Below are 21,643 nucleotides of genomic sequence, written 5' to 3'. Positions count from 1 at the left end.
TTCTGAACTTCTCTCGGAAACCCCCAAAGTTGGAACCATGACACCCTGTGTATAACTACCACCATGGAGATGGATCTGGTAGCAGGATCCACAGCATCTAGGGACACTTGGAGAGTTGTACTGGCGAATAGCTGATTCGCTGCGACTATGGAATTGAATTGCTCCCTTCAGTCACACGGCAGCTGTTCAATACAGGCCGTGGACTTGTTGTAATTAGTAAAGTTGTATTTGGCCATGACCACCTGATAGTTCGTGATCTGGAACTGGAGGGTTGCAGATGAGTATAACTTTCGCCCAGAGAGATCCAGTCACTTTTGGTCCTTGTCATAGGGGGTAGATCTTGAAAAGTGCTGCCTATTGCTGCATCCACCACTAAGGAGTTAGGTGGGGGATGGGAAAATAAAAAGAGACTCCTTAAGAGGCTCATAGTATTTCTTATTTCCCCCTTTTGCATGTTGGTGGAATAGTGGCAGGCGTTGGCCACACTATCTTAGCTGGGTCCAGGAGAGCCTCAATAATAGGTAGCATCACTGTGAACTGCAAGATATCCAGCTTGTGTTGTGAATCCTTGACCTCCTCCAGAGGGATTTGCAGAATGTCTGTTACCCTTCTAATGAGATCCTGAAACTGCCTGAAGTTGGCGGCTATGGAAGGTGGTGGAAGCACAACCACCTCATCCAGAGACGATGATGAGATGGGAGTCTCAGGGGTGGCTTCTTTATCTACTCTAGGCTCGTGCTCCTCAAATGTCTCTTCCCGTGGAGGGTGGGGGTGGATGGGGAGGATGTGAAACGCTGGTCTGTCTCCCTGAGGGATAGTACTGGTGGTCTGGTATATTGCTACCAATAGGCAGCCCACGGGTCCCTATATGGCTATTGCAGGAGTCCATAATGAAGCAGGGGTGGCATACAATGCTGGTTCCACCATCCTTAGTGATCTGAATGGTCCTCCCTGTGACTGGCCAAAAGCAAATTCCCAAAGGAACGTAGGAGAACCCCTCACTGAAATCAAGGAGGCCAATTAGGAGTCTTCTTTCTCCACACCCTCCTATGGTGAGGCAGCTATTGATGACGGAGGAGAATCCTGTGCCACAGGATGGCCGCTTGGACACTGATGGCTCAGTATCAGGAGATGCTTGGTACCAGTCAACAACGGGGACTGGTTCATCTGACGCTGAGAGGTCCCTCGAGTATTGAAATTCCTGTGGTACCAGGGTCCTACACAATGCTGTAGCCTAGGTCACAATAGCTGAAGCCGATGGTATTGACAATGATGAGCATACTACTGGCATTGTAGATGTCTGGCACTGTGTCTTGATCAGTACTGAGGATACTGCTTGCATTGGTACCGATAGCTGGGTTAAGGTACATGATGGCACCAACGGCTGGCATGGTGCTGATGGCAAGGCTGAACTTGATGGTGCCCTGTGCTTGCCTTCCTTACTGGTGGAGGGTAGAAGTGCCCTATTGCAGTGGTTCTCAAACTTATTTGATTGCGCCCCTCTTCTTTGTGTCTGTAGTAGTTTATGCCCTCCTTCCCCTGGTGCCTGGCCAGCAGCCACCTCTCTCTGGCTGTCCAGCTCTGAAGGCAGAGCGGAGAGCACCCAGCTCTGAAGGCAGTGCCACTGCAATGCAGAAGGGTGGCAATACCATACCATGCCTCCCTTACTTCTCCGTTGCTGGTACTGGTGATGCGGCCTTCAGAGCTGGGCACCCAGCCAGTATCTGGTGCTCTCTGGCCACTCAGCTCTGAATGTGTACAGTAAGTTTTCCCCCCCCCCAAAGTGTCTCACGCCTCCCCAGAATACATTCCGCACCCCCCCACCCCCAATTTGAGAACCTCTGCTTTATCGGAGCTGCGATTCTTGTGCTTGGAGCTCAGGAGTTCACAGGCTTGCCAGGACTGGTGGAAGAGTCCTTGGCCTCAACAATATCCTCTGAGCCTGAGGACCTTGACGGGAACCTGGTCTTTTTTGAAGTTGGCTCCTTAGAGTGAGAGTGTGCGTTCTTCTTTCTGAGATCCTTCCCAGTGGGCTCCAAAGACTTCCTTTCCTTAGGAGAAGCATGCCCCGAGGTTGAGGCAGGCAGGTCAGGAGACCCCTGCCCCATCCAATTATATAATTTGTTGAGGTCATTTGTTGAGTTCTGTCCTTCAAAGTGCCTGCAACCTCTCCCAGCTTTGTGTCATCTGCAAATTTTATAAACATACTCTTCACTCTATTATCCAAGTCATTAATGAAAATATTGATTAGTACCAGACGCACAATTGACCCTTGTGGGATACTGGTACTACTCAATATTTCCAGTGTTTACAAAGCCAGAGCCATCTCAGTGGCCAACAGCTATAGTCTCAGAGGGTGCTATTCCAGCTACACAGGAATGACTGGACACCCAGGACAAATTGCTCCAGATGGTTTTCAGGTATGTCCAAATAAATAAAAAATACATCTGGTGAACAGCACATAGGTTTGCAAGACATCTGGAGGATCTTGATTTCAGGCTTATGACTGACCAAGAGCCACTCATAACATTAAGAAATGGCAAAGATATGGAGAAGGTATCCCTTAGATGCCAGAGACTACTCACATACTTGAGATTTAAATTTACATCAGAATAGGCACCAGCAAAGTCCCTAGTGGTGGCCAATATCTACAAGCCCCTAAAAGCCTAGAAGCGCACACTGGGGTCAGTTTGAATGGCCTGCCAACTTCAGCCCAGAAATTAGAACTGATTAATGGAGCCACTAGTGCTATTTCATGGTTGTAAAGTATATCCAAGTTTACAAGACATGGTTGACCCCATTACTTATCAGGGTCCCGCATCCAACTAACACGTCTATGCAATGAGAAAGGAACTCTCGGAACCTGAAGCATGACCTATGGTGGTCATACTGTTGTCCCATTATCCCCCCAGGAAAACACGGGGCACAGGTACCAGCTTCCTCCAGCCCCTGGGGGTGCTCAACCCCCCACTCTGCCCTAGGCCCTGCCCCCACCCCACCTCTTCCTGCCCCACCCCTGCCCTGCCTCTTCCTGCCCAGTTCCCCCCCTCCCCTGAGTGTGCCCCGTCCCCACTCCTCTTCCTAACCCCAGTGCCTCCTGCATGCTGCAGAACAGCTGATCGTGGCAGGCGGGAGGTGCTGGGAGGGAGGTGGGGGAGCTGGCTGCTGGAGGGTGCTAAGCACCCACTAATTTTTTTCCATGGGTGCTCCAGACCTAGAGCACCCATGGGGTCAGCACCTATGACACTGGAACGGATATGTGAGGGGACATCAAGTTATCAAAAAGTGCTGGCTGTGAGCTGAATGTCTACATTGGCTCAGAATAGGGCTGGTCTAAAACCCAAGGCAGCATCCTAGGATTTATTCCAAAAGGCCACACCCACAACTCATGCAACCTCACATACCAGAACATTACAGTCTCGGCCCTGAAGGAGAACCGCTGCCTCTGTGGTGAACAGAAGACACATACCTATTTGGCAGCCAGTGACTATTTTTCTAGATTTGTAGAACTACCTCTCACTGCACTCACAAGGTAAAAAGACATCTCTCTCTCTCTCTCTCTCTCATTTTGGCATCCAGAAGAAACACAGTCACTGACTGTGGAACACCATTTCCCATCACAGAATGCTAAGCTTTTGGGATACAGTAAGATGTCAAACATATTGCTTCTAACCACCACCTCCCACAAGAGAATGGGTTGGCAGAGAGATTTGCTGTAGAATTCGCCTAGCAAAGACCTCCTATTAGCTCTGCTGAGCTCTAGGGCAACCCAAATCGTAATCACTGCAGTAAGCCCAGCTCAGTCAACACATCAGAATGGTGCTGCCAACTTAGAGTTAACACCTTTGTCCTATGTGGCCCTACTTAAAATGTGAAACAGAGGAACACCAAATCTAAGAGACCTCAGGCTTTAATTTGTCTGAATACAGCCAGAAGCTCACCCGCATTTAAGTCAGGAAACCCAGTCCTAACAAAATTAGATGAGGAAAAATATTGGACACCAGCTAATGTCATTGGACACAGCTGCATCCCAATATCCTGTGTGTCAGAGTGATCAAGTTATTTGATACAGGAGATGCAGGTGGTACCTTCCACTGGTTCCAAACTGAGTTGAATTTTGCGTGATCCAAGTGGAAACTACACCCTTATTGCCAGGACACTGTCCTGCTAAGAAGAGTTCTAAACCAAAAAGAATCTACTCTAGTAATGCAAACCCCTGTAGCATTCAAAAATCAGGAGTCAAACCTCAAAACCACCCTCAAAATTGGCTTAAAAATTATGAGATTATTACAATAACATCTATTGTTTTTGTCTGCCGCCTTTTGTAGATTTTAGGGCCAGAAGGGACCATGAGATTCATCTAGTCTGACTTCCAGATAACCTCATCAGTGATTCCTACATCAAGCCCATAACTTCTGGTTGAGCTACAGCAGATCTTTTAGAAAGCCCTCCCATTCGGAGATAGAGTCTGCAAGTGATGGAGAATCCACCACGGTCCTAGATAAGCTGTTCCAATGATTAATCACACTCACTGTTAATAATGTATACCTTATTTGTAATCTGAAATTGTCTAGCTTCAGCATCCAATCATTAGAGCTCATTATGCATTTGTTTGCTAGATTAGCGTAGTCTATTATTAAAAATCTTCTCCCCATGGAAGTATTTAGAGACTGATAAAGTCAACCCTTAACCTTCCCCTGGATAAATTAAATACATTCTATTTAAGGTACTTGTCTGACTCCATTATCACAGTATCCCAGCACATCACAATCTTTAATGTATTTATCCTTACAACATGCCAGGGAGACAGAGCATGGCAGTTATCCCATTGTACAGAAGGGGGAACTGAGGCAAAGATAGACTAAGTGACTCTCCCAAAGTCACACACGGAGTTTGTGCCAGAGTAGGGAATTGAAGCCAGGCCTCCTAATCCCAGTCTAGCACCTTAACCCTTGACACCCTCTCTTCCTCTCAAAGGGCAGAAACGTAATAGAAGGCAGGGGAAGCCACCTTCCCACAAGTTTTGTGAGAGACCATTTCAGGTGTAAATTCACCCTAAAAGCATCCCAGAATGCATCCTTACTGCTGGCCTCTTGGAAGGGACTTCCCTCTGCTAGCTCCTGGGGTAGGGGAGCTGCCCTCATATCCCTCCCACATCCTTCCCTGGCATTCTCCTGTCATCTTCCCTATCCACCTAGCCTTTCTCCATCTCCCTGTTCCCCATTCATTAGCCCCCCCAGTCTACCGCCTCTGCTCCCTCCCCCCCATCTCCCACCAGTTCCCTGTTTCATTCCTTAAATATAGAGTCCAGGTGGCAGCCATCTTCTGAGGTCAGCCTGTCTTCAATCTCATTAAAAATAATGGGAGGAGGCAGCCATGGTGACTTGGGGCAGCCTCACCTCCACCTAGAGTTACCACTTTTGAAATGCAAAAAACCCAGCACACCCCTTCCCCCGCCTTCCCCCCCCACCTGACAAGGCAAGTCTACCCCAACCACAAGGCAACTCCGCAACCCCCCCTTCAACAGCCACTGAAAGTATCTAGAGAGAGAACACAGAGATAAGATTGATAACATTGCACACCTCCTCGCTCTCGTGTGACTCAAATCCTCTCTCACACACACAAGGGGCACTTCTGTGTTGGTGGGCAGGCAGCGGCTGTATTTTCAACCATTTTGATCTGTTATTGCTTAAACTGTGGAAGTGGGAACACTGCAGTATCTTTAGCTGGACACAAACGTTTAACATTAGATATCCCAGTGTATTGTGATAATAATGCAAATCTTTAGACCCACATAAAAAAACATGGCAGCTTAAATTATTTTTCTGGCAACAAGCCAGCCAAGCCGGTCAAATACCAGCCAGGTGGTAACCCTATCTTCTAGACCTGCAAAGGCTATATGTAAATGACAACCAATTTGATAGTGGGGAGCCTGTAGCTTTGGTCCCATTGAAAGAAATGGGGTGGTGGCTATTTTGAGCAAGGGCAAAAATTCATAAGATTCCTGCCAGATACCAGGAGATCTGGAGGAAGCTTTAAAAATGCACAATATTGCAAGAGCTGGCCACTGTTATACCTTTGAGACTCAACAACACAAGGGAATCAGCTCAGGGCTAGGAGATGAGGAAACTGGTGACTCACCTGGCCTCTACAATTTGTTGATAAACAAAATCTTTTAAAAGATGTTTTTGTATAGGAAAAAAAAGTGAGCGGCTATGAGGACACGTGCACTGTTTCTTTAAACTGGTAGCAGTCGGCCAAGCAGGAGGGATTCGGGGAAGGTACCAGGCAGAACCTCTGCAGTGAAACAGAGGGAGAGAGAGAGAGCAGCTTTAAAGGATAGTCTTATTTTCCTTACTCTAACAAAGCTCCTTGTTCAGTCTCAGAAGCAAGTGAATTCTTTGCTGTTGTAACATGACCAGCAAGGGGCAGCAGCGCCTGTCAAAACCCGTAGTCTCTGGGGCTAAATTGCTCATGTAATGGAACATAGCTCACTAGATCCTGTCACTCCAATGGCTGGCCATTCTGTTCAAGATGAAGCACTGCTCACTGAGACATTGTATTCTCCATATAGGCTGCATGGATCAAGGACTGTTGAATGTTGGGAGCTGTGGTCTCCATGGGCCCAGATGCTTAGTTCAAGATGAAGCATTGCATGCTGGGATCTGTAGTCTGTATGAGTAGCAATACAGAATATTCAGAAATAGAGGGCAGCTGCATTCTGGTCTTGTCTGCAAGTCAGATGTGGCCCTTGGGTAACTGGCAAGTTGCCAACATGACCCACGCCTGGATGAGATGTGGATGCTCCTGCATAGAGCAGGAGTGGGATGTGTGTTTGTGGAAGAAGAATTACTTTCTAAAAATTATAGAAAACTTTCTAACAAAAAATGTATTGGAATATATCGAATATGAGAAATAACTGGGAATTGTCTTACAACACTTTATTAGATGCCCCCCAAAACCACAATTTTGCAATCATGATAGGCTTCTTTCACTAAAAAAAATCCTGTTTAAGAGGGGAGATGAAAGAATCATTAAAATAGAACATCTGATATAACATTTGATATATTTATATATAGTACTCCTGGGGGAAATCTGCATGTGTGCATAATTCATGTGCTGTGCATATTTTTAACATTTTTATGCAGAAAATAGCTTCTGCCAGAAAGTTCTGCCTTTTGCCCCCCAGAGGGCGCTGTGGCACTAGAACAGAGCAGCTGCTCCCGGCCAGCCCCGGATACCATAGGGAAGAGAAAGACCCTGCAGTGCCTTCTTCACAGCACCTGTCGGGCCAGGTCAGGAGATGGGACAGTGTGGAGCACATGGGGCTGCTGGGGGTAACACACAGGGCATCATAAGGGATAGTGGGGGAGGACAGACTGAGGCAGGGGCTGAATGGGAAAGGAGGCGCAGGGCCACATGAGGGAAGGGGGCTGAGTGAGGGCATAGACACATGGGGATGGGGAGGGGGTGCAGCGCTACGTGGGGGAAGGGGGATGAATGAGTGGGGGCACGGAGACACATGGGGATGGGGGGGGAGGAGGTGCAGGGCTGCAGAAAATATGGAAATGGCAGAGGTGCTTAAATGACTTCTTTGTTTCGGTTTTCACCAAGAAGGTTGGTAGCAATTGGATATCTACCATAGTGAATGCCAGTGAACATGAGGTAGAATCAGAGTCTAAAATAGGGAAAGAACAAGTCAAAAATTACTTAGACAAGTTAGATGTCTTCAAATCACAAGGGCCTGATGAAATGCATCCTAGAATACTCAAGGAGCTGACTGATGAGATATCTGAGCCATTAGCAATTATCTTTGAAAAGTCATGGAAGACGGGAGATTGGAAAAGGGCAAATATAGTGCCCATCTATAAAAAGGGAAATAACGACAACCCGGGGAATTACAGACCAGTCAGCTTAACTTCTGTACCTGGAAAGATAATGGAGCAAACAATTAAAAAATCAATTTGAAAACACCTAGAAGATAATGTGGTGATAAGTAACAGTCAGCATGGATTTGTCAAGGACAAATCGCGTCAAACCAACCTGATAGCGTTCTTTGACAGGGTAACAAGCCTTGTGGATGGGGGGAGAAGCGGTAGATGTGGTATATCTTGACTTTAGTAAAGCTTTTGATACGGTCTCGCATGACCTTCTCATAAACAAACTAAGGAAATACAACCTAGATGGAGCTACTATAAGGTGTGTGCATAATGGCATAGAGAGTACACTTATAAAGTTTGTGGATGATACCAAGCTGGGAGGGGTTGCAAGTGCTTTGGAGGATAGGATTAAAATTCAAAATGATCAGGACAAACTGGAGTAATAATCTGAAGTAAATAGGATGAAATTCAATAAGGACAAATGCAAAGTAGTCCACTTAGGAAGGAACAAATCAATTGCACACATACAGAATGGGAAATGATGCCTAGGAAGGAGTACTGCGGAAAAGGATCTGGGGGTCATATTGGACCACAAGCTAAATATGAGTCAAGAGTGCAACACTGTTGCAAAAAAAGCAAACATCATTCTGGGATGTATTAGCAGGAGTATTGTAAGCAAGACACGAGAAGTAATTCTTCTGCTCTACTCCGCGCTGATTAGGCCTCAGCTGGAGTATTGTGTCCAGTTCTGGGTGCCACATTTCAGGAAAGATGTGGACAAAATGGAGGAAGTCCAGAAAACAGCAACAAAAATGATTAAAGGTCTAGAAAACATGAGCTATGAGGGAAGATTGAAAAATTGGGTTTGTTTAGTTTGGAGAAGAGAAGACTGAGAAGGGACATGATAACAGTTTTCAAGTTCATAAAAGGTTATTACAAGGAGGAGGGACAAAAATTGTTCTTCTTAACCTCTGAGGATAGGACAAGAAGCAACGGGCTTAAATTGCAGCAAGAGCAGTTTAGGTTGGACATTACGAAAAACTTCCGAACTGTCAGAGTGGCTAAGCACTGGAATAAATTGCCTAGGGAAGTTGTGGAATCTCCATCATTGGAGATTTTTAAGAGCAGTTTAGACAGACACCTGTCAGGGATGGTCTAGATAATACTTAGTCTTGCCTGGAGTGCAGGGAACTGGACTAGATGACCTCTTGAGGTCCCTTCCAGTTCTATTATTCTATGATTCTATGGGAATGGGGGGAGGAGGTGCAGGGGGATGGCTGAGTGGGGGCACAGAGACACATGGGGATTGGGGGAGGGGGTGCAGGGACACACTGGGACAGGGGCAGATGTGCCTGACTGAATGGGAGAGACTAGGGGTCAGCCAGGGTCTGCATGGGGGAAGCTCCCTAACAGTCCCCCCCACCCCAAAAAACAAAAACCGGTTCCATACTTTTTCCACCGATATCCAACAACCCTTCAAGTTCACACCCAGACTCCTTCCCAGCAATTACTTCCTCTCTCTCAGCTCCTCCGTTATCCCTGGCTCCCCCAAGCCTCTGCATTGCTTCTGAGGGGTGTGGGAAATACAGTTCTGTATTGTAGTTTAAATGAATTATTACTCAGAGTTCTGTATTAATATGCCTAGAAAGGAATCTATTTGTCAAAAAACATTTCCTGAATCTTTTTTGTTGTCTGTATTGTTACAGACATACTTGCTAACAGGTATTTTGAAATAAATTACCAAAATAATTGAAACTGGTGTGATTATATTGTGTTATTTTGACAAATAAAATGCAGAATTTTGCAGAATTTTCAAATGTTGTGCACACAATTTTAATTTTTGGTGCAGCATTCCTCCAGGAGTAATACAGGAAGCTGAAATCAATGAATGCAAATCAGCAGTTAGGCAATGCAGATAGTGGATAAGGGAAGCTAAAGGTATTTATGGCTAGTAGTGTTTTTCAAATATATCAGGAATGAATGAAATCCTAGCAGTAATATAAGTCTGATACTAGACAAGAAGGGTAAAATTATCAGCATGATGCAGAAAAGGCCAAAGAATGCAATAAACATTTCTGTTCTGAATTCAGAAAGAAGCTGGATTATGTATCTGATAGTGATAATGAAATACTTTCTGTTCCATTAATAACTAAGGAGGACGTTAAAACAAAAACTTTCAAAGTAAAACATTTTTAAATCGGCAGGAGTGGATAACTTGCTCCCAAGAGTATTAAAAGAATTGGCTGAGGAGCTATCTGAACCATTGATGTTGATTTTTTAACAGGTCATGGAACGTAAAGGGAGTTCCAGAGGCCTGGAAAAAAACTAATGTGTAAAAAGGGTAAAAACGTGGATGGATCTAGAAAACTTGAGGCTGGGCAGTCGGACACCAGTCTTGGACAAAATCATGATGCGGCAGACACGAGATGCAGGTCAGTGAAGGGTTAAAAGATGCTGGCATAAATAATGCCAGTCAAATCCCCGTCCCCCTTTTTTTTTTTTAAAAACAGAACAACCTTGATTTTTGTTTTATGCAATCACAATTTTTGTTGATAAAAAGGTAACTGCACTGACACAATACACTGAGACATCTGTAAGTCCTGGTAAAAATTAGCACAGTATCTATTTAAAAAAAAAAAAAAAAAAATCAATGCCACCTACATAAAAAGGATTAAAACTGGTGAAGTGACAGGTTGCAAAAAGTAATTCTAAATGGGAAATCAAAATCCAGTAATCTCTAGTGGGGGGCCTACATGGATCGGTGATTGGCCCAGTACTATTCAATATTTATATCAATGATGTAAAAAATGACATAAAAATTAGTGGAGTGGTAAAGAATGATGGGGACAGCTCAGTTGTACAGACTGAGCTAGATAACTTGGTAGGATGAGTTCATTTGAGCAACATGCATTTAAAAACAGCCACATCTAAGAACAAAGAACATAAATCATACTTGTAGGATGGGTTACGGTATTCTGGAAAGCAGTGACTCTGAAAGAGACTCTGGAGTCATGGTCGAAACCAACTGAACATGAGCTCCCAGTGTGATGCTGTAGCTCAAAGGGTGAGCATCATCCTCAGATGTATAAAACAGGGAAATATCAAAGCAGGACTAGGGGTAGTATTATATTGCTATAAAACATTAGGAGACCATTACTGAACCCTTTGTACACATCTAGTGTCCAAACTTGAGAAGAATTTGAAAAATGGAAAGAGAATTATGTATGAAAAGACTGCCTTGCAGTGAGAGACTGAAGATGCTCAATCTATTTACAAAAAGAAAAGGAGGACTTGTGGCACCTTAGAGACTCCAAGTTAGTCTCTAAGGTTAGTCTCTAAGGTGCCATAAGTCCTCCTTTTCTTTTTGCGGATACAGACTAACACGGCTGCTACTCTGAAACCTGTCAATCTATTTAGTTTATTGAATAGAAAGTTAAGAGAGGACTTGAACATGGCCTACAAGTACCTACACGGAGGGGAGATTTCTGATAAGCAGAGGGCTCTTTGAGCTAGCAGAAAAAAGGCATAACGAGACCCAATGGCTGGGAGCTGAAGCTAGACGAATTCAAACTAGAAAAAATGTTCCAATTTTTAACCATGTGGGGAATTAACCAGTGGAATAACTCACCTAGGGGTGTGGATAATTCTCCATCACTTGCAGTCTTGAAGTCAAGACTGAATGTCTTTCTAAAAGATCTACTCTAGCTCAACCAGAAGTTATGGACTGAACGCAAAAAAAATTATTAGGTGAAGCTCTCTGGCCTGTGCTACGCAGGAGGTCACACTAGATGATTAAAATGGCCTCTTCTGGCCTTAACACCTATGAATCTATGGGGAGGGACAAAGTTGCAGTTTAGTCAGATCTTGAGACCCCAATGTTGTCGTGCCAGTGGTGTGCAGACTAAGTCGAACAACTGGGGCTCCTTCAAGTTCATGAGATATTTTTTAGTGCATTATGCACAATTAAAAACATCATATCCACTTTTGTTGAGGCTACAGCCCATTCACTCCATGCCTCCCTCTCCTCCTGCAAACAGATTGAGATGTTCATGGAGTGCTACTAAGCTAAGGGCCTTCACTTGGGGCTATAAGGAGTTGAGGCCTCACCTCAGACATACAGTCAGCGCCAGGAGAGTGTACTTTACTACAAGATTAAGTGAACTGGGAGATATGGAGCCAGGAAGAAGTTCTGTTACATTAGATTAGATTTCTTAATTTTGTAGGGGCTTTGGAGGAAGTGAATTGTCTGGGATATATAGACCATAAATTCACAGGATCCTCTTAGTCTGAGTCAAGTTCACAGGATTGTAGGCTATATGAGATACTTATCTGGAAATCCAAATCAGTGGAAGTTGTAAATTTCTGAGGGAAGGAGCCCAGATCAGCAGAGGTAGCAGCTTCTCACAGTTGCCAGCTGGGTTTTCATGTGCACACACTTGCTGTGAAAGGTCGCTGCACACACTGTTAAACAAAACCTGGGCAGGCAAAGCAGCTCAGGTCACTCCTTGCTCTCATGAGTAACTTTCCATTCCTCACACTGAGCAGGAGACTATCACAGAGAGAAACAGCAGGAAGCTAGACTCCTCCCACTGGCGCAATGGAAACCGTGGTGGAAGAGCATGAAATACTAACAGAAATAGGTGTGCAAGAGTTAGCACTGGGCCAGTCCTAAGTCATGAGCTACCCTCCTGTGGATGTATTGCAGATCTCATGAATGACTACAATCCAGTATGAGTGAAACAACTAAAAAAGGATCCCTTCTGATCTCACTCTGTTAGGCACAGACTACACTGCTGGATGCCTAACAGAACAGACTTTGTAATGCTAGCACAGTAGCCAAGGACAAGCTTTCTACTGCTTTCGATTGTGGCAGCTGTGGCGCACGCACGCACGCACAAGCAGCAGGATAGAAGAGCTTAAAATTAAGCCTGCAGGTGGAGCTTGAGAGGTGGCAAGGCTTTCAAAAAAGGGAGAAAAAGACCTTCGGATAAACAAGCTGGGGCTAGGCCAAAGGGAGAGTCATAATGGAAGGTGGTGGAGCCTTCCTGGTTGAGGCAGTTCAGCATGAAACCTGCAGGGGGAGTTTGGAGAAGGGAGGTGAAAGGAGCCCTGTGCATGCGCACACAGAAGTGCTGAGACTTTCTTTTCTCAGGGGGTACCTCATAGCATGCAGGTAGGTCAGGCAGACATATCCTCCTTGGAATACGTAGGCTCCAAACAGATATACTGGTCTCAGGCGTAGACAGACATGAGTGTGACTTTCCCTTGTCACTACAAGCAGGTAGCCACCAACAAGCCACACCTAGAAGGCTCCTTCTTAGAGCAGCTGGTTGCAAGAAAGGTGAGCACTCTGCACAAATTAAAACCACAGACGCAGTGATCCATGAAAACATCAAAGAAAACCTCCAGGAAAAGCAGAGCACAACCTATATCCTTTCCAAAGGGATACACGTGTAGGGGCTGGCTTTGTGTAAGTGGCATTCCACTTTCAACAGGTGAAGCTAAATCACAGAGGACCACTGCTGTGCACATGAATGGGAAGCCTGGACCATGGTCAGCTCTAAGCACCTGCTGATATTTGCACGCTCTCTTATTAACCATCCAATCAGTCTTTGAAAAACTTTAGTTCACCAATGCTTGGGCTGCAAATGGACATTACAAAAACAACAGGGCTGCCTCTGAGTTTAGCTATGAAGAAGCTCTCTCTGCTGCATAAGACCTTCAGGTTCACTCACATTAGCTAAGTAGTGATGGGTTTATTTATCTCTGAGCACAATGGGGGCAGCTCCCTTTTAAACACTGGTTTGGGTTCTCTTTGAACAATCCAGCAGCCAGCTGAGATTAGGAATTGCTGGATTAGTTCAGACCATCAGTCCCTCTGAGCTGGGATAATCTCCCTGTTCTCTTCCATCACGCATCTCCTCTTTAACACCCACTTCTTCCAGCTGCTTTCCAGCCATAGGGGCAAAAGTCCACCTTGTTGGCTCTGCGTTGAATGTCCACAGGGCAGCAGGTAAACAAATTATACAAATGCACATTTGCTCCTTACATACTACTGCAGTTCAGTGTTGTGCCTATGGAAAATGACACATGGGTTTGGGTAAGACAGCATAACATCTGTTTTCTGTTTCTTCAAGATTAACATTCTGCTCTTTTAAATTAAGGTGCAGATCAGTCAAACAGGCAGGCACCATTGCTACTGCGTCAGCTGTCCCAGAACAGGAAGAGGTGAAAAGGTACAAGAAGTCTCTAGATCTATATCTAATAGGTTTCTTGCATTTAGGGTTGATAAAGAAGGCACGGGAATGGCTGCTAGATATGAGAGCAATCCCCAGGACAGAGAAAGGCAACAACAGCCTAGGGGAGGAGAGCTATAGTACGTACTTGGAAGGATATAGATCATGAAGAACACTGAACAAGTGGAGAGGATAAACCATGGGCAACAAAACTACATCCTAGCTAAGTTTACCTCTAGTGAGGAGGAGCTTACATTTACCTAGCACCTTCCATAGCAGAAAAACCTCAAAGTGCTTTACAAGCAATCAGCAAAGATCGCTTTGCCTGCCACTGAAGCACAGCCTCCTGTCAGGTGATACTGGCAGCTGTTTAACAGAGCACAATAGGCTAGGGCAGGAAGCGAAGAATACAATAACCACTTGAAAGTGGAGTGGGGGAAATTCAGGGAAGCAGAATAATTCCCCAGTTGGAATTTGACCAAGACACTCCGGTTAATGTCCTGACTCAGAAAAGGCATTGTGGGGTTTTCAGTTACCATCAGGGCCAAGACCTCTTTACATTTCACACAAACATGACAGCTCGAACAGCACAATTCTCCCTTTGAGCCATTGGTTCAGTCCTGACTCATAACGCAATTTTTTTTGCGCAACTCTATTTATACCTTGTGTTTTTCCATCCAAATACATGTCCCTAGTTCTTATCGTCTATTGGATCCAACTTAAAACTCTTGCCATGGGCTTGAGCATCAGATATTTCCATTCCCCCCACCTCACTTTTATTTTCATTTGTTCAGATGCTTTTACAAGCAATCAGATTTTAAGGTCAGAAGGGACAATTATGATCAACTGGTTTGACCTCCTACATAACCCAGGCCAGAGACCACCACCCAATAATTCCTGCATCCAGCCCATAACTTCTGGTTGAGCTAGAGCAGATCTTTCAGCAAGACAGCTCTTTTCCACTGATACTCTCTAGTTAGTTTTTATTTGTGTATCATGCAAATGGGGAAGTTTACAGGAAAAAGACAGTAGGAAGACTAAGTTCTGGTCTACAACTAAAACTTAGGTTGACCTAGCTATGTCTCTCTGCGGTATGAAAAATTCACACCTCTGAGATGTAGTAAAGCCGGCCTAACACCCAATATAGTCACTGCTAAGATGGAAGAATTCTAGCTACCACCTCTGGAGGGGTAGATTTACTACAGCAATGGGAATAGGGCTCCCATCACTGTAGCAATTGACTACACTACAGTGCTACTGTGGCATACCTGAGGTGCTGCTTTTTAGGGCTTTATCTGGCTAATTCCTGTAACACCAGACAATTGACATAACCTAGAGGACAATTAATAAAATGCTAAAAGAAATTAGTGTCTTTCTATCTTCTGCTGAAGCTGAGCTGCAGGTCCTGACAAACAAAGTGTATCCTGACAACCGGGGCCCTGCCACCAGAAATTTATGGTTTAAATGTAGGGTTTAATAGTGAGCTAGTCCCTGCCTGGAGAGAGGCTTCTCAAATAACCAGAGCCAACACCAGTCAGCTTTTTTCATGATCCACATGTGGAAGGGGACAGGAAAGAAACAGGAATTCTGTTCTGAGAGGTGTTATACATTCACCATTCACAATGGTCCAGGGACAGGTTTAATTCATCTCAGCTAAGCCTTATGATTCCCACAGCAACTGTAACTCCCAAGAGGCAGTGTGAGTTAGTAGTTAAAATCAGAGGAGTGGCAGACAGGAAACCTGGGTTCTATTCCTGACCTGCCACTGCTCCTTTTAGGAACCTTTGACAAGTCAGCTTGCCTCCCTGTGCTCTTAATTACTCACCTGTAAAATGGAGATTGGATGCAGGGTTGGTGTATAATACCCACCTTCATAAGGGGCTTTGAGATGAAGAGTGCTACGCAGTGCAAAGTCATCTACTTTACAAGCATAAATTCAACAGCAGACATAGCAAAACATAAAATACTATCTATGCCCAAAGGAGCAGCTGTATGAAACTCTTCATGTGCTGGCTTTTGGGGTTATCAATTGCAAACTACAGTGTCCCATTAACTTTTTTTGCAGTGACAAAAATTTATATATTATGGAATGAGTGTAAAAAAACCCCCTCAGAAGTCTCTCACCAGAGAGATGTGTTAGGTAATTCCTTCTCCTGACACTGAGTGCTAGAGGTCTTGAAGGAGCCATTTTAAAATTCAGTTGGACTCAAATTAATTAAAAGATTTACTCAAATTCTCAGAAAGTAGATTTCTGTACTCAGGGACGAAGAGTCCTGTGGCACCTTATAGACTAACAGACGTATTGGAGCATGAGCTTTTGTGGGTGAATACCCACTTCGTTGGACACATGACATGCATCCGACGAAGTGGGTATTCACCCACAAAAGCTCATGCTCCAGTACGTCTGTTAGTCTATAAGATGCCACAGGACTCTTTGCCGCTTTTACAGATCCAGACTAACACGGCTACCCCTCTGAAGCTTGTAGTCAGGGAGCGAGTGCTGTAAATTGGGGTGGATATGTTGTGTTCTCTATGCATAATCAAGAGGCTTTGTTCCCTATTTAAATGCAACACTCAAATCACTCTTAACTCTGAAGTTGTGACTAGCACCGACATAATGCTGGGTGTGTGTTAGTTACACTTCAAGTTTTTCAAGCTCTAAATATAGGCCTTTAGCTTTCCAGATTAATTCCCTTTTCTGAGATCCCACTGCCCCAGCACACAAGTAATGAGACTATAAAACAGAAAAAAGTAAGCAATATTTAAATCCAAGAGATAGCTTCTAAAGGATTTGCCATACTCTTGCCCGGGATTCAGAGCAACAAGGCTTATCGCTGGATTTTCCCCACAGCCATATCACTTAACACACACACTTTGGAGTAAACAAGCTGATCGGGGTTTAAATAAGAAATGGAAGTGCAGGAAACTATTCCACTCAGGCTCCAGTACGGTACTAATCACTGGGGGACCTCAGTGCTTTCCGAGATGGCAAGATATTTCTTTACTGTTTCTTTGACCAAACACAGGAGTCCCATTTTATTTCTGTACTTCAGGGGACAGGTTTTGGACAGTTTTTGACACTGTAGCAGCATCAGATGGATGAATCCGACTGCAAGGATTCCGTGCAGTAGCTTCAGTGTTCACATGATTGTAGCAGTAGTTTTCCTTAAGTAAAGCTTAAATGTTACGCCCTAAGTGGAGAACACTTCGGAGGGCCCAGAGCATGACACAGTCAGGTTGGCTTTGTATTGGGAAGTCAAGAGAATGCTATTTTTATGGAGAAAGATTCACACTGGATCACACAGCTACACAGTTCAACTATCATGGCACAAAGTGACAGGTAGATTGGGGTAGGTAATTTTTTCCTGGACTTTGATAAAAGCCAGACAGTTGGCAATGCTCTGAGGCTGACGGGGTGTGATGTGCGCAGTGGTCAAAATTTAGCAGGAAACATTTTCAATTTAGGTACTGGGTCTACATTTCTTCCTAAAGGTGACTGTAATGGCATAACAATTGAGATAGGAATTAACACTAATATTAGCACTACTGGCCCTAATTAATATGCCTGAACTTAGAACATTGGATCAATCACCCTCATTTCTTGTTTGCATTTACAGTACACTCCTGTTTATTGGAATGGCCTGGGGACAGCTGGATTTTGGATAACTGGGTGTTCGAATAAGCAGAAGTGCTATTAACTAACATTGGGCTACTTGAGGGATACTTTTCAGAGTGGTAGCCGTGTTAGTCTGTATCAGCAGAAAGAACGAGGAGTACTTGTGGCACCTTAGAGACTAACAAATTTATTTGAGCATAAGCTTTCGTGGGCTAAAGCCCACTTCATCAGAAGCATGCAGTAGAAAATACAGTAGGAATACACACTCACACACACACACCATGAAAAAATGGGGGTTGCCATACCAACTCTTAACGAGACCTTTTGAGGGACATTGTTTTGGATAACTAGGATTTTTGGATAAGAGGAATTTGTATAATTAGAATTACACTGAAAATCCAAAGTGAAGGTCAGGGTCTCCCATTTTTTAAAATCTCTCTTCACTGAGAGGGATTTGCTACTGAAAGGCTTTTGGAGCGACTTAGCTTACCGAGGCACCTTCCCTTTCCATTCATTTAATTTATTAACAAGAACACATGTACATTCTGGGAGTAGGGCTAACTTTTAACAAAGCTCAACACAGCATTCTAAGTAAACAAACTGCACGTATTAGAAAAGCATCTTCTGCAGTCTTTCATGGAACGTGTGGCTTGAAACTGCTGAAGTGCCAGCCAAAGACAAAGACACTAAAACTGCTTATGAGCGTATGTAAGAGTTGCACCTAAGCAGTGCATCATAGCACTATGTGTCTATGACAAGCCCATAGCTCACATCTTACTAGCAGCCAGTCACAGTCACAAGGCTATATGTATCTATTGTGATTTGACTTGCCAAGTAGAGCTGTGTTTTTCAGATAATTTATCTATATTCATCTTCAAGAATCCTTTTAGACACAGCTAGGGTACGAGGAGCATGCCAGCACACCCTACATTGCATGCTCCTTATTTTAACTAGAGACAGCTAAGGTGACTGCTAAGCCTGGAATTCCAGTGACCATCCTTTTTTCATCTGTTTCAAGGACTTTGAGAAAGTTGACAGGATATTATTGCAGTGGTAGGCGTCAGCAGAGAGTGCTGTCATACACAGCCTTAGAAGTTCCTTTTATCGAGCTTTTAGTCTTTGAAGAAATGTTGTATAATTGTTAGTTTTGTCCTTGGAGAGAAGCTGTGGCAGATAGGAGCGCTTCTCGGTTTTATTCTCTGCATTTGGAGTGAATTCTTGGGACAGAGAAGCTTCCTGGGAACTGGGCTGGGATTTCTGGAAGAAGGGATTGCCTGCATGCTGTATGTGACTGCCTCTGCTCCAGAACTGGTGTGCATGGGTAGATAAAGCAAGGCACACCTAGGACAGACCCAGACTCTGCATCAGTAGTTTCTCTTCCACTGGGAAGCAGACTTGCAAGGTCCAGAGTTCTGTCACCATTCAGCAGAAGGGCTACCCACATATGGGTGTTGGAAGACTCAGACTCATAGACTTTAAAGGCCAGAAAGGACCATCACGATCATCTAGTCCAGTGGTTTTTAGCCTTTTTTCATTTGCAGACCCCTAAAAAACTTCAAATGGAGGTGCAGACCCCTTTGGAAAATCTTAGACAGTCTGTGGACCCCCCCTGAGGTCCATGGATCACAGGTTGAAAACTACTGATCTAGTCTGACTTGCACGTTGCAGGCCACAGAACCTCCTCCATCCACTCCTGTAATAGACCCGTAACCTCTGGCTGAGTTACTGAAGTCCTCAAATCTTGATTTAAAGATTTCAAGTTCAAATTCACCATTTACTCTAGTTCAAACCATCAAGTAACCTGTGCCCCAAGCAGAGGAAGGCGAAAACCTCACTGGGCAACAGCACTGATATACTCTGCTTCTGTATCCAGGAACCCGACAGAAGTAGCCAGGCAGGCTACCCTGGTCTCTGTTTAAGGCATTGGATGGAGATTTGGGAGGTTTTGGGTTCAATTCCAGGCTTTGCCATAGACTCCATGCAAGCCCTTGGAGAAGTCACTTATAGGGTGACCAGACAGCAAATGTGAAAAGTCAGGATGGGAAGTGGGGGGTAATAGGAGCCTATATAAGACAAAGCCCCAAATATCGGGACTGTCCCTATAAAATCGGGACATCTGGTCACCCTCGTCACTTAGGGAAATTGAGGTGCAGAGGCGCTAACTGTAAAACAGGCACAGCTAATCCTTGCCAATATGAAAGGTATGTCACAAGGATAAATTAATGTTTGCAAGGTGCTCAGACGCTGCAGCAGTGGGAGCCATTTTGCTACAGGGAGGCACAGAAAGATCCTGCCACTTTTTGGACTGCACTTCGGAACATGAGATTATATGTGTTGAGATTTGTAGGGCAGCCACTGGTTCCCTACAGCCAGAATTCTGGAATTAAGATTGGAATAGACTGCTCTGGTGAATGCTCTCTAGCCCTTTCTGATGTTAAAGGGAGCTGCAGTTCTAGATTAATGCACCCACACTTTCAGATAGACATTTTTAAAGAACAGGACATTGGGTTTCTTTCACTTGCATCCACTAATCTGGGTGAGTTTACCAGCAACCAGTTTTGTTTGGGGTGGCTGATAGTTACTTTGAACACTTACCTGTCCCTCAGAGTTATGTTAGACTCAAGGAGAGTACAGCAGATGGGGCAAATGCACATCTTCTCAGGCCATGGACTCTACTCACACCTGAGTGCTAGTAGAATTAATAAATAACTAGAAGCCACTGAACTGGTCCCAGTGGCTTCAACTTTGCCATTTCTCCCTCCTACCCAAGTTCTGCTGAGTGAGGAAAAAACTGGGCCAACTCTCATTCCAGGTTTCTAGGTTTAGTGACAGAAACCTAATTCCATGTAGGAGATTGGTCCTTCTAATAAAAAAAAAAAAAAAAAAAAAAAATCTTTCCCTTTCAAATACAGGTGACCGCTCCTAAGTGGTAAGACATGGGTCTCTCCACAGGAGCTTTCAAGGTTGTGCTGTGTGTGAAGAGAAAGGCAGGTTCTTTTGTCTATTGCTCCACCACCACAGATCTATTTGCCTGCTCAAAAGCCAGTGTCAGGTTTCATTGGCACAGCTCAAGCTTCAGTTTATCGCAAGACACAGGGATAACAATGTATGGATGGAGATTAATAACAAGGGGCCCAATTCTGCCACCTTTATTCATGCTGAGTAGAACCTTGCTCTGCAAATTGTCCCCTCCTTCGAATTCTACTCAGTGTAAGGATGGCAGGATCTGGCCTTAGATTAGCAGTAAATACACTTTCCAGCTTGCAAGGTAAGTTCAGGACTTGCTTACCGTCTCGGAAGGACTGCATGGACTCGTCTCCCCACGCAGGTGGGAACGGGGATAAAGGAGACCTTGGAATGCTGCATTCGGACATGGGGGTCATGCTTTTTCGGTATCCAAACCCGTGCATCTCTCTCTCTCGGTTTGGGGATGAAGGCTCCGTTTCTACTGCAGACTGCAGCATAGGGTGTTGGGATGAATTGGCCAGCAGCTCCTTTAAGATGTTAATTGGGGAGATGGTGAGCTCCCAGTTGGTGATACCGAAGTCCCTCAGGTGGGCTCTGGCATGGCTGGACAGACCGGCACGTGTATCAAAACCAGCCCCACAGAACTCGCATCGCATTAAACTGAAAGTACTTGGGTCAAAGTTGGCAACTGCGAAAAGAAGGACAATTTGTCAGCATCATCCAGGAGCAGCTAACCAATATTAAAAGCACCTAACAAATATTTCCAGACGTGGGAAGCCCGAGGGAGGACTTTACTGCACATAACACGGTAAAAGCCACAGCCAAGTGGTAATGCCAAAAGAGAAAAGCTTAACCAGATGAAAAAGCCATGAATGGATGTTGTATTGTGACAAGACACTCCAAGATTCAGGCCAGCTACCATAATATACATACCCATCCTCAGT

At 44.6% G+C, this 21,643-nt stretch overlaps 1 protein-coding gene across 7 annotated transcripts in view; it reads right to left on the bottom strand.

Annotated features, from left to right (window-relative positions):
* Nucleotides 1-21,643, bottom strand: part of WIZ (WIZ zinc finger) — a 150,396-nt gene that overhangs the window by 33,854 nt on the left and 94,899 nt on the right. For 6 of the 7 annotated variants that reach the window (XM_074935093.1, XM_074935095.1, XM_074935096.1 and 3 more), the window contains one exon: nucleotides 21,022-21,387. The exons of the other annotated variant lie outside the window; for it this stretch is intronic. In XM_074935093.1, the coding sequence (XP_074791194.1) occupies nucleotides 21,022-21,387 (366 nt within the window). The remainder of the gene's footprint in view (nucleotides 1-21,021; nucleotides 21,388-21,643) is intronic. 7 annotated transcript variants of the gene reach the window in all.

This window comes from Natator depressus, chromosome 20 (assembly GCF_965152275.1).
Source record: "Natator depressus isolate rNatDep1 chromosome 20, rNatDep2.hap1, whole genome shotgun sequence".
NCBI lineage: Eukaryota > Metazoa > Chordata > Testudines > Cheloniidae > Natator > Natator depressus.
Note: the sequence above shows the minus strand (reverse complement) of the source record. Positions and strands in the feature narration are given on the sequence as shown.